Source organism: Tachyglossus aculeatus, chromosome 12 (genome assembly GCF_015852505.1).
Source record: "Tachyglossus aculeatus isolate mTacAcu1 chromosome 12, mTacAcu1.pri, whole genome shotgun sequence".
Classification (NCBI taxonomy): Eukaryota; Metazoa; Chordata; class Mammalia; order Monotremata; family Tachyglossidae; genus Tachyglossus; species Tachyglossus aculeatus.
Genome location: NC_052077.1, coordinates 6294271 through 6308949, shown reverse-complemented (window position 1 = coordinate 6308949; position 14679 = coordinate 6294271). Strand labels below are relative to the sequence as shown.

Genomic DNA, 14679 nt, shown 5'->3' with positions numbered 1-14679 from the left:
ACCCAGCTTAGTACAGTGCCTGACACATAGCACTGAAATGCCAATATTAGTATAATGATTATTATTCAGAGGCCAAAAAGAGATGATGATGATGATGATGATAGTATGTGTTAAGTGCTTACTTTGTGCCAGGCACTGTTCTAAGTGCTGGGGGAGATACAAAGTCATCAGGTAGTCCCATGTGGAGCTCACAGTCTTAATCCCCATTTTACAGATGAGGTAACAGAGGCACAGAGAAGTTAAGTGACTTGCCCAAAGTCGGACAGCTGATAAGGGGCAGAGCCAGGATTAGAACCCACAACCTCTGACTCCCAAGCCCGGATTCTTTCCACTAAGCCACGCTGCTTCTCCTATCCTTAACATTAGCTTAGATGAAGGGATCTGCAACATTTTCAGGCAGAAGAGCCAAGCAAAATGAAACATTTGATCAGTTGGTTTTCAAAGTGCCAATCATATACATTAAACATTCATTAAGTTAACTTGTGCAGGGATATTTATGGAATGACAATAATAATAGAAGGGAATAAAGAAAAGGAGAGGTGAAAGGAGGGAAAAAGCCAGGTACTATTCTCTCCTTTTCTCTTTCTAATTGGGAAAATAGCAGTGAGGGTGCTAGAGTTTTAAAGCACCATGTTAAGACTCAATAATAATAATCATTGTGGTATTTGCTAAGTGCTTACTATATGTGCTAGGCCTTGGGGCAGTTACAAGATTATTAGCTCAGGCAGTCCTTCCCGAAGGAGAGACCGTAAACTCATCGTGAGCAGGGAATGTGTCTACCAACTCTGTTATATTGTACTCTCCCAAGTACAGTGCTCTGCACCAGTAAGTACTCCATAAATGATAAACAGGTACTTCATCCCTATTTTACAGATGAGAAAACTGAGGCACAGGGAAGCTAAGTGACTTGAGCAAAGTTATACAGCAGGCAAATGACGGAGTTGGATTAGAACACGGGTCTCTTGCCTCGCAGTTTTGGGCTCTTTCCAGTGGACTACATTGCTTCTCTTGTTAACATACGTTAGGTATCAATCTTGATTCAAGATGCCAAAGTAATACCTTTGCAGCCAGGAGCAGGGTCTTCAAACTCCCAGAGAGTGCGGTGACTGAGAAGGAAAAGGACCATGTTTCATACCCAACTGTCTGGTTTTTTCCATTGCCGACTACATCGCTTTGCACACAGTAAGGGGCTTAACAAATATTAGCTACTATTACTACTACTGCATGTTGATGTGGAGGCAATACAGGCTCAAGGATGGGTCTTGAGGGAGGACAAGACTCTGTGGATCTGAAGCAAATCAAAGCAAGTGTGCTTGAAAATCGTTAGGACAGGAGGAGGAAGCTAGAAGATAAGCCACTACTGGGAATTGAATGTCTCCTTTCTCTCACTGAGGAAGAGCGACAGCGCAACTCATGCTCCGCGACTGCCCTCAACCCCACGATGCCCAAGACCAGTGGTTCCATAGGGCATCAGCCATAGTGTCACAAGCTACATTAAGCACTTAATTACCCTGTCATCCACCCTCCTCTTCACTGTCCTTTGATCTCACCTATCTAGCCAGTAAACTCTTGCTCATGTCTTCCCTCTAGCCTGTAACTCCGTCACCCTTTATATGGCAGTCCACCACTTTTCCCATCTTCAAAGCCCAATGACTATCACAACTCCTCCAAGAGGCCCTCCATGAATATCTTCTCATTTCCTCAAATACTCACCCTCCCTTCTGCTACCCCTATGCACTTGAGTCTCTACCCCTCCCCCACAACCTCAAATAATAATAATAATAATAATGGCATTTGTTAAGCGCTTACTATGTGCAAAGCACTGTTCTAAGTGCTGGGGGGATATAACATGGTCAGGTTGTCCCACATGGGGCTCGCAGTCAATCCCCATTTTACAGATGAGGTAACTGAGGCTCAGAGAAGTTAAGTGACTTGCCCAAGGTCACACAGCAGACATGTGGTGGAGCCGGGATTCGAACCCATGACCTCTGACTCCAAAGCCCGTGCTTTTCCACTGAGCCACGCTGCTTCTCCAATCACCCTTAAGCACTTTGATAATCACCCCACCTCAGCCAGCAGATCTCCTTATACTCTGCCGTTTCCACTCTCTGAAATTTACTTTAATGTCTCTCTTCTCCACTAAAGCATAAACTCCGTGAGGGCAGAAATTGTGTCTGCCAACTCTGTTGTATGTACTTTCCCAAGCTCTCAGGACAGTGTTCTGTGTAATAAATATCATTGATTGATTGCTTGCTTGATTAATTGATCACAGGGCAGTGGAGGGCAGGTAGCCCTCAGAGAAAGGGAAACTTACCCCTTTGGGGGCCAGGAGAATATGAAGAGGGACAGGAAAGAGTAGCTTCAGCTCACCATGACGTCCAGTGAGGATGATGGAAACCCCCGCTGGTCGCAGGTTAAGCAGTACCACATCCCGCCAAAAGGGAAAATCAATCAATCAATCAATTGTATTTATTGAGCGCTTACTGTGTGCAGAGCACTGTACTAAGAGCTTGGGAAGTACAAGTTGGCAACATATAGAGACAGTCCCTACCCAACAGTGGGCTCACAGTCTAAAAGAAAACAGAGTGGAGCCACCATTTTGACACCACCCTCAGCCTCTTTTCAGCTCAAAGAATGGGCCAACTACTTGCTACCCCCCAAATATAGAGGGCAAAACTAATGGCATCACCAACACAGTGCCAAAGCCAAGGGGGTGATGGCCCAGATCAAGCTTGAGAGCCACGGGTTCCTCACCCCTGTCCTGGATTCCCCAGAAGTCTCTCATTGTTGAGGAAATCAGTTATCCCAGCAGACCCCTAAATCAATACATCAAGAGATTAGCAGCACCACTACAGAAACTCACTTGTAACCTGACCTTAATTGAATTGAAGCAATAAAAAGGATTCGTTCCGCATGTTAGTGAATTAAAAACACTTGGAGCATGTGAAATTTCTAAGTCTGCCACCAACTTAGCCAGCCAGCCTTGTAAGACTTCAGCCATGCTGGGGCTCTCCAGCAAAATACTCCTGGGCAGTTTTCTTGACTCAGTGACCTAATTATCTGGACCACCTGCTAACACTCCAAGTCAGCGTTTTCATATCAATTTATTGAGTGCTTACTCTAGGCAGAGCACTGTACTAAGTATTTGGAAGACAGCAATAGAACAGAGTTGGTAGATATGTTCCCAGCCTAAAATGAGCTTATATATTGGGGCAGCCTTGCTCTGAACATACACGACCCATATCCTGCACTGATCAATATCATCAAAAAAGGGTGAGAGTTAGGATAAAGGAAAATGCAGTTGTGGAATTCTAAAAATCAACCAATCGATCGTATTTATTGAGCACTTACTGTGTGAAGAGCACTGTACCAAGTGCTCGGTAGAGTAAAAAATAACAGTATAACAGATATATTTCCTGCCCACAATTAGCTTACAGTCTAGAGGGGGAGAAATAAAAGCTTCAAGTGCCACAAGTCAGACTCGAGCAGAATCTTGGCACATTGGGTTTCAAAATGTGTTACAAGGACCCTGGCCAAATATATCACCTCCACTTGTAACCTCCCCAGCGCTTAGAACAGTGCTTTGCACATAGTAAGCGCTTAACAAATACCATCATCATCAATCATCATCACTGGAAGAGTTCAGCTGCCAGAGACACAGTTCACGGGACTTTCTCTTTCTCTGTCGTAGAGACTGAAGAAGGCTGAAAATCCCTCACAGGAAGAGGCAACTAACAAACATAGGAAGAAAAAGCAGTTGGAAAACTTCCAGCAGGCAAATAAACCAAGTGAGAAGCAGCGTGTCTACTGGAGAGAGCACAGGCCTGGGATTCAGGAGGACCCGGGTTCTAATCCCGACTCCACCACTTTTCAGCTGTTTGACGTTGGGCAAGTCACTTAACATCTCTGTATCTCAGTTCCCTCATCCTCATCTGAGGATTAAGACTGTGAGCTGCATGTAGAAATGTAATTATCTTGCATCTACCCCAGGGCTTAGAGCAGTGCCTCACACCTAGTAAGCACTTAACAAATACCATAAAAAAAAAAGAACTCTAGTGAAACTCAGTGAAACCCATCACAGCTGGACTGGGACCCCAGTAGAAATTATTCCTACCTAAAAGAGACAACTCCTGTCATAAATTTTTAGGACAAAAATTAAATTATCAAAAGCATTTCCAACTAGAAGGGGCACAGCGTAGTGGATAGAGCACACACCTTAGAGTCAGAAGGTCATGGGTTCTAATCCCAGCTCTGCCACTTGTCTGCTGTGTGGCTTGGGCAAGTCACTTCAGTTCTCTGGGCCTCAGTTACCTCAACTGTAAAATGGGGATTGAGACTGTGAGCACCATGTAGGACACGGACCATGTCCAACCTGGTTTGCTTGTATCCACCCCAGTGCCTGGCACATAGTAAGCGCTTCACAAATCCCATAATTATTATTATTACTATGAGACCTTGATCCTTCCACTCTCCCCCAGTGCCTTCTCCTGTTTTCTTGATTTAAGCTGTTTCTATGTTACGGTGTTGTGGTACTTCAGGCAGCTTAACCATTGTTGCACGCTGTCCACCCCTGCAGTTTGACGAGTGGACTTCCACCACCAGCTCTACAGAGACTGAGCCCAACTGTACCTTCTCAACCTTTCCAGGGACGCGATCCCAGCCTGGCAACGTACATGTTCCAGAAGCTTGACTTGAGACCAAAAAGAGCATTTAAATTGAAGAACGTGCTTTTTTTTCCATACATTTTTTGCATAAATAAAAAGAAAAACAGCCTTTCTTGTCAAGTACAGAGGCAGTTCTCTAATTAGAGGAACATGATGTTCCCCAAGATTCCTTCTTAGTAGAGTTCAAAAATACCTTTAAAATGAGGGCATAAATATACACCCAAGATTATTCCATTGCACAAACTCCTTCTTGAAGTTCAAGGGGGTGGGGCAGGGGAGTGAGAAATGATTGCGATATGATGGCTTAATAATTAGCCACTCTGCAGGAAAACTAAATCCATATCATTTTTTCTTTTTTCAAAGAACAAGGCTCATTCCCAAATTGAATTGCGTCAGAATATCGGTATACAAGAGGCCAGAAAACTTCCAACTCCATGGGAAGTTACCTTTAACTTCTCTAGACTGTAAGCTCGTTATGGGCAGGGATCATTCATTCAATCATTTATTGAGCGCTTACTGTGTGCAGAGCACTGTACTGAGTGCTTGACATGTCTACTAATTCTGTCATACTCTCCCAAGTGCATGGTACAATGCTCTGTACAGTTTAAGTGCTCAATAAATACCACTGATTGATTGATTTACTTCCCAGGGTCAGAACATGCAGAGCTACAGAACACGCGTCTAGGAGAGGAGAGTGCTTCTTGTTTTGAGGACTGTGTGTCCTAGAAATGTTCCGCTCTGCCAATGTGCATAAAGCATTAACTCCCGCTTTCAAGTTCCCTGTGGCAGTACAGCTGCTGCTGCTTCTGCCCATTAGTTGCTGCTGCCAATATAGCAGACCCAAAATTCAGGGTCCCCCATATTTTGAACCGCTCGGCCCCAACTAGAATTGGCTGGAATGACTCAGGTTTGTCTTCAAGCCAAAGTAAGGTTTTCAATATTGAGGAGTTTCAAACTTCAAGTAAATCCTTTACTATGAACTCTCCAGAACGAGAGAATTTGATATAACCCTCTAGACTTTAAGCTCGCTGTGGGCAGGGAATATGCCAATTGTCATATTGTAGTCTTCCAAGAGCTTAGTTCAATGCTCTGCACCGTAAGAGCTCAATAAATATGACTGAATGAATGAATAAAATTCTATTTGGATCGTTTTTTAGTTCCTGAAGCATAGTTTTCATGCCAGAAGACACATTTTCAGCCACATTTTGTGCACTGCAATTCCAAAGCAGTGAGCTTTTAAAACTTGTCACACCTCAGACTTAAATCATCTCCAAAAGCAGGGGATGCCATCAGAAAATTTGTGTTCTGCTTTTACAGGAATGTTATTCCAACAATAGAGCAAGAAGAATCAGTTCTCTCTTAAAAAAACACAGATGCAAACTCTTCTCTTATAGGTATAATTCTGGTTTGGAAGTGGCCCTTATTGATGTCAAGGACTCTGATTTATGGTTCCTATCACAACTGACATCTAGTCACCCTACATATCGATTTCTGTGGAATCAATAGCTCAGAAAAAGATGTTGCACTTGAAGTAGGAATTATTATCAATAAAAGGCAACAAACTTTAATGGTAATTCAATTTCTATTAAGGGCTCAAATTCTAGGTTTTTTTTAAATCCATCCATCCATCATATTTACTGAGAACTTAGTCTGTGCAGAGCACTGTATGAAGTGCTTGGGAGAGTAGGTATTTGTTGAGCACTTACTATGGTGCCAGACCCTGTACTAAGCACTGGGGTAGATTCAAGATAATCAGGTTGGACACAGCTCACGTCCCATATGGGACTCACAGTCTTAATCCCTATTTTACAGATGATGTAACTGAGCCACAGAAAAGTATAAGTTCAATGAATTGCTCACAGAGCAGAGAAGTAGCCCAGCCAAGATTAAACCCAAGTCCTCTGATTCCCAGGCCTATGCTCTTTCCACTGGGCCACGCATTTTAAATTGTAATAAGAGCCCCATTATCTCAGGAGATACACCAGATGGCAGGCAGAACTGAGCCTGAAAAGAGAGATGTACCAAATCTTTTATTCCTCACTCATTCTGTCTTCCGCATCTCTACCCCTTAGAATAGAAAGAGAAGCCTGCTTAGTAGCCTCCTTTTTAATCCATGGCCTTTGGCCTTTCTCTTCTAACTCTTCCTTCCTTCTCCTCCCCTCCCCTCTTCCTTTCTGTGAATGTACCTGCTGGACCTGATTTCAATTATAAGTTCCTTGGGGGAAAGACCCGTATTCAGACCAAGGCCAGTAGAGTTTGCAAATTTTAGTAAAGGCCTTTGGCAGAGAAATAGATAACTTGTTCAAGGGAAATGCGTTTGTTGTGCCAGGACAAGTGACAGATTTTTCTATCTTGCAACCAATTTCATTGGATCGCGAGTCCCTTGAGCAAAAAACTAATTCTTTTACTGATATTGTATTCCCCCGTCCCCTAGTTCAATTTCTCTTATACTGAAGATGCTCAATAGATGCTATTGATGTAGAGGAAAATAATAACAAGTGTGGTATTTCCTAAGAACTCAGTATGTGTCAAACACTGTACTAAGCACTAGAGTTGATATAATACAATCAGTTCAGGTATAGTCCCTGTCCCTCAAGAGACTCACAGTCTAAGGCAGGGAGGACGAAGAGGTATTTTTAATCCCCATTTTTCTGATAAGGAAATTGAGACACAGGGAAGTGACTTGCCCAAAGTCACATATCAGGCAAGTGGTGAAGCAGAGCCATTAGAACCCAGGTTTCCTGGATCCCAGCCCTGTGCTCTTTCCACTAGGTCATATTGCCAGCAAAGAGCATAGATGGCCATTTTATTCTCAGTTTGGGATGTATTACCCACCGTGCCCATTATCCAAAGAAGGTGGTGAACCTAAATAGCAGTGTGGCCCAGTGGATAGAGCATAGGCCTGGGAGTCGGAAGGACCTGGGTTCTAATCCCGGATTCACCACTTGTCCACTGTGAGACCTTGGGCAAGTCATTTCACCTCTCCGTGCCTCAGTTACCTCATCTGTAAAACGGGGATTAGGATTGTGAGGCCCAAATGGGACAGGGTCTGTGTCCAACCTCATTACCTTGTAGAACAGTGCCAGTGCTTAGAACTGTTCTTGGCACGTAGTAAGCGCTTAACAAATACCGTCATTATTATTATCATTATTGTAACTGTCCCAGTGCTTAGAACAGTGCCTGGCACATAGTAAGCAATTAACAAATACCATAAAAAAAAACCAAACCAAAAAATCCCACTCTTCTGATCCTTCGGGGAGGTGGGGAGGAGAGCCCATCCTCCAAATTGTCACTACCTTTCTATCCATGATTAGCTCGCTGTGGGCAGGGAATGTATCTGTTTATTGTTATATTGTCCTCTCCCAAGTGCTTAATACAGTGCTCTGCACTCTGTAAGCACTCAATAAATACAACTGAATGGTTGAATGAATGATTAATGTCCCTAGGCAGATGAAGAAACCCGGTATCTTCTTTGATCCTGTCCCCATCCAAAGTTGAAACATTCCTTTCAACTGACCTACTCTCTTATCCCGATTCCTGCCTTTTCCATGAGGCACAGAGAGAGGCTTTCCTGGAAGCAGAACAATAGGAGACCCTGGAGTCTTAGTGCCTGAAAAAGAAAAGGCAGAACAGCTTGTCATCAAGGCTATTAGTATCAAAGCTTCCCTGAGATAGTTTTCCCTTTGCTAGAGGCAGGAAGGAGGGGCTAGGAGGGTTCCAACAACATTCACCTTGAGGTTAGGATCACTCCTGGTTAGGAGGTTGGTGAGAGGCATTGAGATGAACAGGCTTCTCGAGAGCAAGAATTGTTTCTCCCAACTGTATTGTGCTCTCCCAAGTACTTAGTACAGTGCTCTGGACCCAGGAAGTGCTCAATAGATGTGACTGATTGATTGATTTAGGAGCAGCTAGATCTTAAAGGGCTTTCAACATCCAAGAAAAAAATAAAGTCTCTTTTTCCAAGGGAAATTAAACATAAAACCTGTTTGTTTAAATTATCTATAATCCAGCTTCATTAGAGCAGTGACATTTTCCTGACTGCCAGCCAAATGCAAGCTTAAAAGAGCATTTATATACTTCTCTGGCCTCTCTAGGATTCATCTGATAAGGGTCTGATTTAAATCATCCAAATCCGGGAAAATAAGTAAGTAGTTGGGGCTGATATTTCATCTTTAAACTAATGCACGGGTGTCCCTTCGACAGGATCGATGTCCCGATTTAATGTCTTGGGCTCCTTGCACCTTTCTGTGGAGCGGTCCTCTTCAGAAAGGGAGAAAGAAGTCAAAAGCGCATGAGAAAAGTCAAGTCCCATCTAAAACTCCAACCACCTATTTCATTATGGGGTGGCTGATTCCATGCAGGTCTTTGCTTGCACGACACTGATACTGACAAGTGGAGGAGCTAAGGAGATTGCTGTAAAATGAATTCAAGACCAAGTTAACCCCACCCAAGCCCGGGAAAAGGAATAATGATTATTCCAGTGGCTTTTCACATCATTTAGCTGTAAATAAATGTCAAGGAGTTGGACCTCACATTCAACTAGTCAAGAAGGAGCAGACAAGCTTTATCACACCCCCTTTCACTTCGGCGTCTCAATTTTCTACCCAGTTCAGCCGTCAAACGCGGCTGTCACATGGAAAGCAAGTTTTCCCCTCTGGCAGCTTAAATGCTCCACACGACGATAAACCATTGGCGTTGTCACTCAAAACAGCCGCTGCAAAGCCAGAGAGGCAAAGATGAGGAATGTGAACTGACTTCTGAAGCTGACGGGATTGACGGAGGCATGTAGGCGCCAATTCCACTGTTAACAGGGAATGAAAATTTGTTGGGGTGATAGGCTCAGTGCACGGTTCTTTCAGTCACCTAGCTGTCGGTTCAAACGAAATCACTATGCTGGCTTGCATTTACATTCGTGGCTCTTTGATTCTCTTCCTTCCCCATGTCGATCATTTCCTCTTTCTGGCCTTTGGCTCCACCTCCTTGCCCTCTGCTTTCTTACCGTGACAATTCAATCCGTCTCCAGTAAAGCCTCTTATACAACTGCAGACATAACCTCCTTCAGTATTGATACACTCCGATGAATCTGGATGGCAAAGTGTGACGTTTGTTTCACATTCATCAATATCTAGGAAGATGAGAAAATGAACAGGTTGAAGCATGTGTTTTTCCTTGGGCAAAAAAAAAATGCAAGATAGAATCCAATTCTCCTTAGATCTTCTGCTTCTTAATCATGGCTTAGGTCACCATCCTTGAGGACAGAATTAGTTCCTAAACTGATACATACAAAAGAATCAGAATCTCTGGGTGTGGTCTCTGCCACATATTTGTCTATTTTGATTGAATACATTTGTAGAAACTCCTGCTGTATCTGTACCACTACTGATGTGTCTGTCTCCAATCTTCACCCCTCTTAAGCCCTTAGAACTGATCCTCCCCTAGAGATGGGTATCATATTAAATTCCCACCTGGGTATACTCTTCCATGGCTTTGTACAGTGCTCTGCCCACAGTAAGTGCTTAGTAAATACTGTTACTACTACCAGACAGCAAAGGTTTTAAGTAAAAATTCAGAAAGACCTCCCCAGTTACTAATATCTACACCCTTATCTGCCTCTTTTTGCCTTATTTAAAATGATGTGTCTGTCTTCTCCGTCCAGATGTGTAACCCTGTCCCCTTATTCATTTTTTTCTTGAATTTGTAGAACACTTGGAAGGGAAAATGCAAATTTAGAAGGAATCGGGAAACTACTACATCCTCACTCCTTGGAATTTCTGTCCAGGCATTATATTACAATCATTTTCAATTATCATCATCATTTATTGATCCCCTACTGTGGTTAGAGAACACTGAAATGGTGTTTTGAGAGCATACGATCAAAGTTGTCCCAAAGCAGCATACAGATTTGATTTTGTTCCTGTGATTTCCATCTTGCACCTTTCTTCCTTAGGTCCAAAATCATTTTTTTGTGGTTGCCATTGCTAGAACAGTTGGGAGGCACATATTATAGAGTGAAAAATAGCTTTTGAATTAAGGTCCTTTTTCCCTCAGTTCATCTCTCAATCTTTCTCAGTCTTCTTGTAACATGACACAGTCCTATCTCTTGTAACACACCCATCCATCAAACATTGTTTTCATATTTTCTCTTCTACATTTCTCCTATTATCCTTTTCCATTGAAATAATGGTTAGTCTTTTTGTCTTGCTGGGAATTTTAATGTCATGGGGGCCATGGCCTGTAATAGAAGTGGGGGAAGAGATAATAACACTCTAAATTCTATATTTTGCAGGTCAATAGATTCCATCTTCACAGTTACCATAGCACAACGTTCCATTCCCGGTAAACCCTTTCAGACACTGACACTGGGTATCGTTCCCCTCTGAAATGGCTTGAGCATTGATGTCACATCCCTCCATATCTTGATCTGCAAACAGAAAGAAGCTTGTCAGCTCAGGGGAGACCCTTAAAGAAGAACATGACTTCACTATCCCCAGTTCAATAGGTAGTTCAGGCTTGGCTTTGCACTGGGAGATTGGGGTTCAGCAAAATTCATTCAATTCAATCATTCAATCGTATTTATTAAGTGCTTACTTTGTGCAGAGCACTGTACTAAGCACTTGTGTACTGTGCTAACCCAAGTGGGTTTTTCCTCAAGCAGTTGCCCAAGTTTCTCCAGCCCTGCTGGAGAACTATATGATGCCCCCAAAGCTTCAAGAGCCTTTTTATAAGCTTTTTACAGTCTCTTTAATGCAAATCATAAACTGGAGTTAAATTGATTCATATTTCAAAATTTTCAACGGGATGGGGAACCCCCATCCAGCGTGATGTGAGGGGGAAATCAACAGGGGCTCCAGATGTTCACAAAAAAGCAAACTCCCTTAAAGGAGAGAGAGTAGCTCTCTGTACATATGGGGCTGGTGGGGACGGGAGGACGGGTGGAAATCCACTCATAAAAGGCTTTCATCCTCAATTTACAGGAATCATGTGGTCCATGATTCAGCTAAATTACATGTACATCGACATTAATATTCTATTATGAAGATTTACGCGGTGACTTGCAAGCCTCAAGGCACTTTCACAGTCACAGACCGTACAAGCTAAATACAGAACAGGGATCATTTCATTCCATCATCCACTGAAACGCAACTCCCTCAGGGGACAGAGTTATATTTGAGGCAGCACAAGGTCGGTCTGCTCAGACACCCTACTGGAACATTTGTTTGTTCCTGAGAAATGCCTCTCTACCTGTTGGACACACCCAGACCCTAAGAAAACATTACACAGCATAGTATTAAGACTGAAGCCCCATGTGGGACAGAGACTGTGTCCAACCCGATTAACTTGTATCTACCACAGTGCTCGGTTCAGTGCTTGGGACATAGTAAGTGCTTAACATATATCATGATTATTATTATTATTATTATTATTGCACCAGCTGTTTTACACTGACCCTAAGGTGGCTCAAGTATCATGGGATGAGAGTCTTTCATCAAACCTTTAAAATCTCCATGTGCCACAGGGAAAATATTCCAAATGGGAGTCAGCGGTCAACTGGGTGAAATCGTCTTCCGAGTGCGTTAGTCGCCCTGCTAGCCAGGGACAAGTTTTATGTTGGAGATAACGGTGGTAATTGCTAAGAGCTTACTATGTGCCAAGCACAATATTAAGACCATCAGTTGGACATAAACCCCATTCCTCATGGAGCTCACAGACTAAGTAGAAGGGAGAACAGTTATTGAATCTCTATTTTACAGATGAGGAAGCGGAGGCACGGAGAAGTTAGGTGACTCGCCCAAGACTGCACTTAAGGCAAGTGGCGGAGACGTGATTAGAACCCAGATCCTCTGGCTCCCAGGGCTTTGGTCTTTCCACTAGGCCATGCTGCTTCCTTGCTAATCTCTGGCTACATTCAGACTAAGCAATGATCAATAAATCCGACTGATTGATTGATTGATTTGGTACTACTGTCAAGAAAGGAGAGGCTCCTTTGGAGTAAAAGCTATACAAGAAAAAGGAGAAAAAAGAAGCAAAAGAAAAACAGCGCTGGAAACTGCAAACATGAAGTATAACAACACAACAAGGAAGCCTTTTTTGTGGGCACAGAACTTTGTGTCGGGCATTAGAATTTTCACCTACACACCCATTGAGGCAAATTTCACTGTGAGCGGTCTCTTCAAATACAAAGTAAATGAAACATAAGTGTAGTGCTTTGCATTCAGTAGATACTCACTGAGTTCCATAAATTAATCATCTCACCACACATTTTTATGCCTGTTACACAATCTCATAAGCCATGAAAATTCTTAGCTGGAAAAATATTCTTGTGATTGTGCCACATTGCTCTTTACTTTGTTTGGGAAGCCTAACTTTTCCAATGTGGAATTTCCTTTCCAATTATTTTCTCTAAATCGAATATTGCAGAAGTTGTTGCTCTTACCTAAAATGGTGATTTCTGCCAGTAACAGGGGTTTTGTTGGCCATTTTCTTCCAGAATATTCTTCGTACGTTTTGCTAAACGGTGTTTTTGATATTGAGGTGATATTATTTAGTTCTCTCTCACCTGGTGTAAAAGAGTCTTCATTAGCTGTCAAAGATGGCTGAAATGAACTTGGTTCGACTCACATATTTAGAAAGGTCTATTATTAATGATTGACACAAATTCCCTGATTTGCCAACAAACTCTCCATCAAATTACTAGTCCAGAAATCATATGAGGGTAAAGTGCAGGGTGTCTGATGAACTTATGTTTTAATGTGTCAATTTATTTATATTTATACCACACTTAGATGATAAATGTGAACTGTAAAAATGAAAAAAAAAAACAGTTGGGCAACTAAGTACTCCTTAAAGACAGATGTGTTCAGAGCATCTCCTCTGATGTGGCATTTTGAAACGGTATGTACGGGCAGAGATATAATCTTGGTGGAATTCATCATTAAGCTTTCAAGAGCCCTGGGCCAGCCAGATTCTGTTGATTTGTTGAACTAACCTTCCCCCAGGCCCCTGATGAACTGGCATGAATGTGGAACACTGTGTCTTTCAGGATGGAGTTTGTTCTTTTTATTAAAGTGCTCTGAAAGGTTTTAAAAATGATATCAATCTTCCAGATTGGCCCTGGCCCCATGAGGAAAGTGACAAATCATCTAAAATGAAACATTTAGAAGCGGGTGACCAACAAATTCCTAACATCGATGTTTCTAAAAATCCAATCAACCCATCCTCAGCCTCGTTTATTGAAAACGATACAACTGACCTAGATTGACCGAACGGGTACAGGTTATTATTCTGTTAGGGCAGGGGGGTAGTCAGATCAAACAGAACCAACTGATGGGGGTCTCAGCACTGGGGACAAAGTGTCACCCCCAAATGGGATCTGGGCTGTATCCCCAGATTGCCCCCGGAGGGCTACATCAAACAGAAATTCCTTAATGTTGGTTTGTAAAGCTCCTTCCCTTCTACCTTAACCTCGCCCAACTCCTGCTACAAATCGATGCACAAACTTTCCTCTTCTAATTCCAGTTTACTTATTATACCTCAAGCTCGTCTCTCTCTTCATTGGCCCCTTGCTCACATCCTCCCTCCTGCCTTGCCCTCTCTCCCTCGTCATAATTAATGGACCACCACTCTTCTCCTCTTCAAAGTCCTACTAAAATCATATCTCCTCCTAGAAGCCTTCCCTGACTAATCTCTCATTTACCCCACCCTATTTTCCCTCCCTTCTGCATCGCCTATGCACTTGGGTCTGGAACCCTTAATTACTTTGCTATTTACCACCCCCCTTTACGCCACAACACTTCATTCATTCATTCAATCGTATTTATTGAGAGCTTACTGTGTGCAGAGAATACAACAATAAACAGACATATTCCCTGCCCACAGTGAGCTTACTGTCTAGAAGCCAGGGGAACATTGATCTGTTTTAATCCTGGATCTCCCTCTGGATTGTAAATACCTGGAGGGCAAGGATCATATCGGCCAACTTGAGTGTCATATACTCTCCCAAGTGCTTAGTAAGTAC

The 14679-nt window shown here is 42.8% G+C and overlaps 1 protein-coding gene across 1 annotated transcript in view; it reads right to left on the bottom strand.

Annotated features, from left to right (window-relative positions):
* EGF (epidermal growth factor) overlaps positions 1-14679 on the bottom strand; it is a 96336-nt gene that overhangs the window by 23553 nt on the left and 58104 nt on the right. Inside the window, exons 16-19 of the mRNA XM_038755131.1 lie at positions 13099-13221; positions 10978-11085; positions 9664-9789; positions 8182-8274 (exon numbers count right to left, since the gene is read on the bottom strand). Of these exons, the coding sequence (XP_038611059.1) occupies positions 8182-8274; positions 9664-9789; positions 10978-11085; positions 13099-13221 (450 nt within the window). The remainder of the gene's footprint in view (positions 1-8181; positions 8275-9663; positions 9790-10977; positions 11086-13098; positions 13222-14679) is intronic.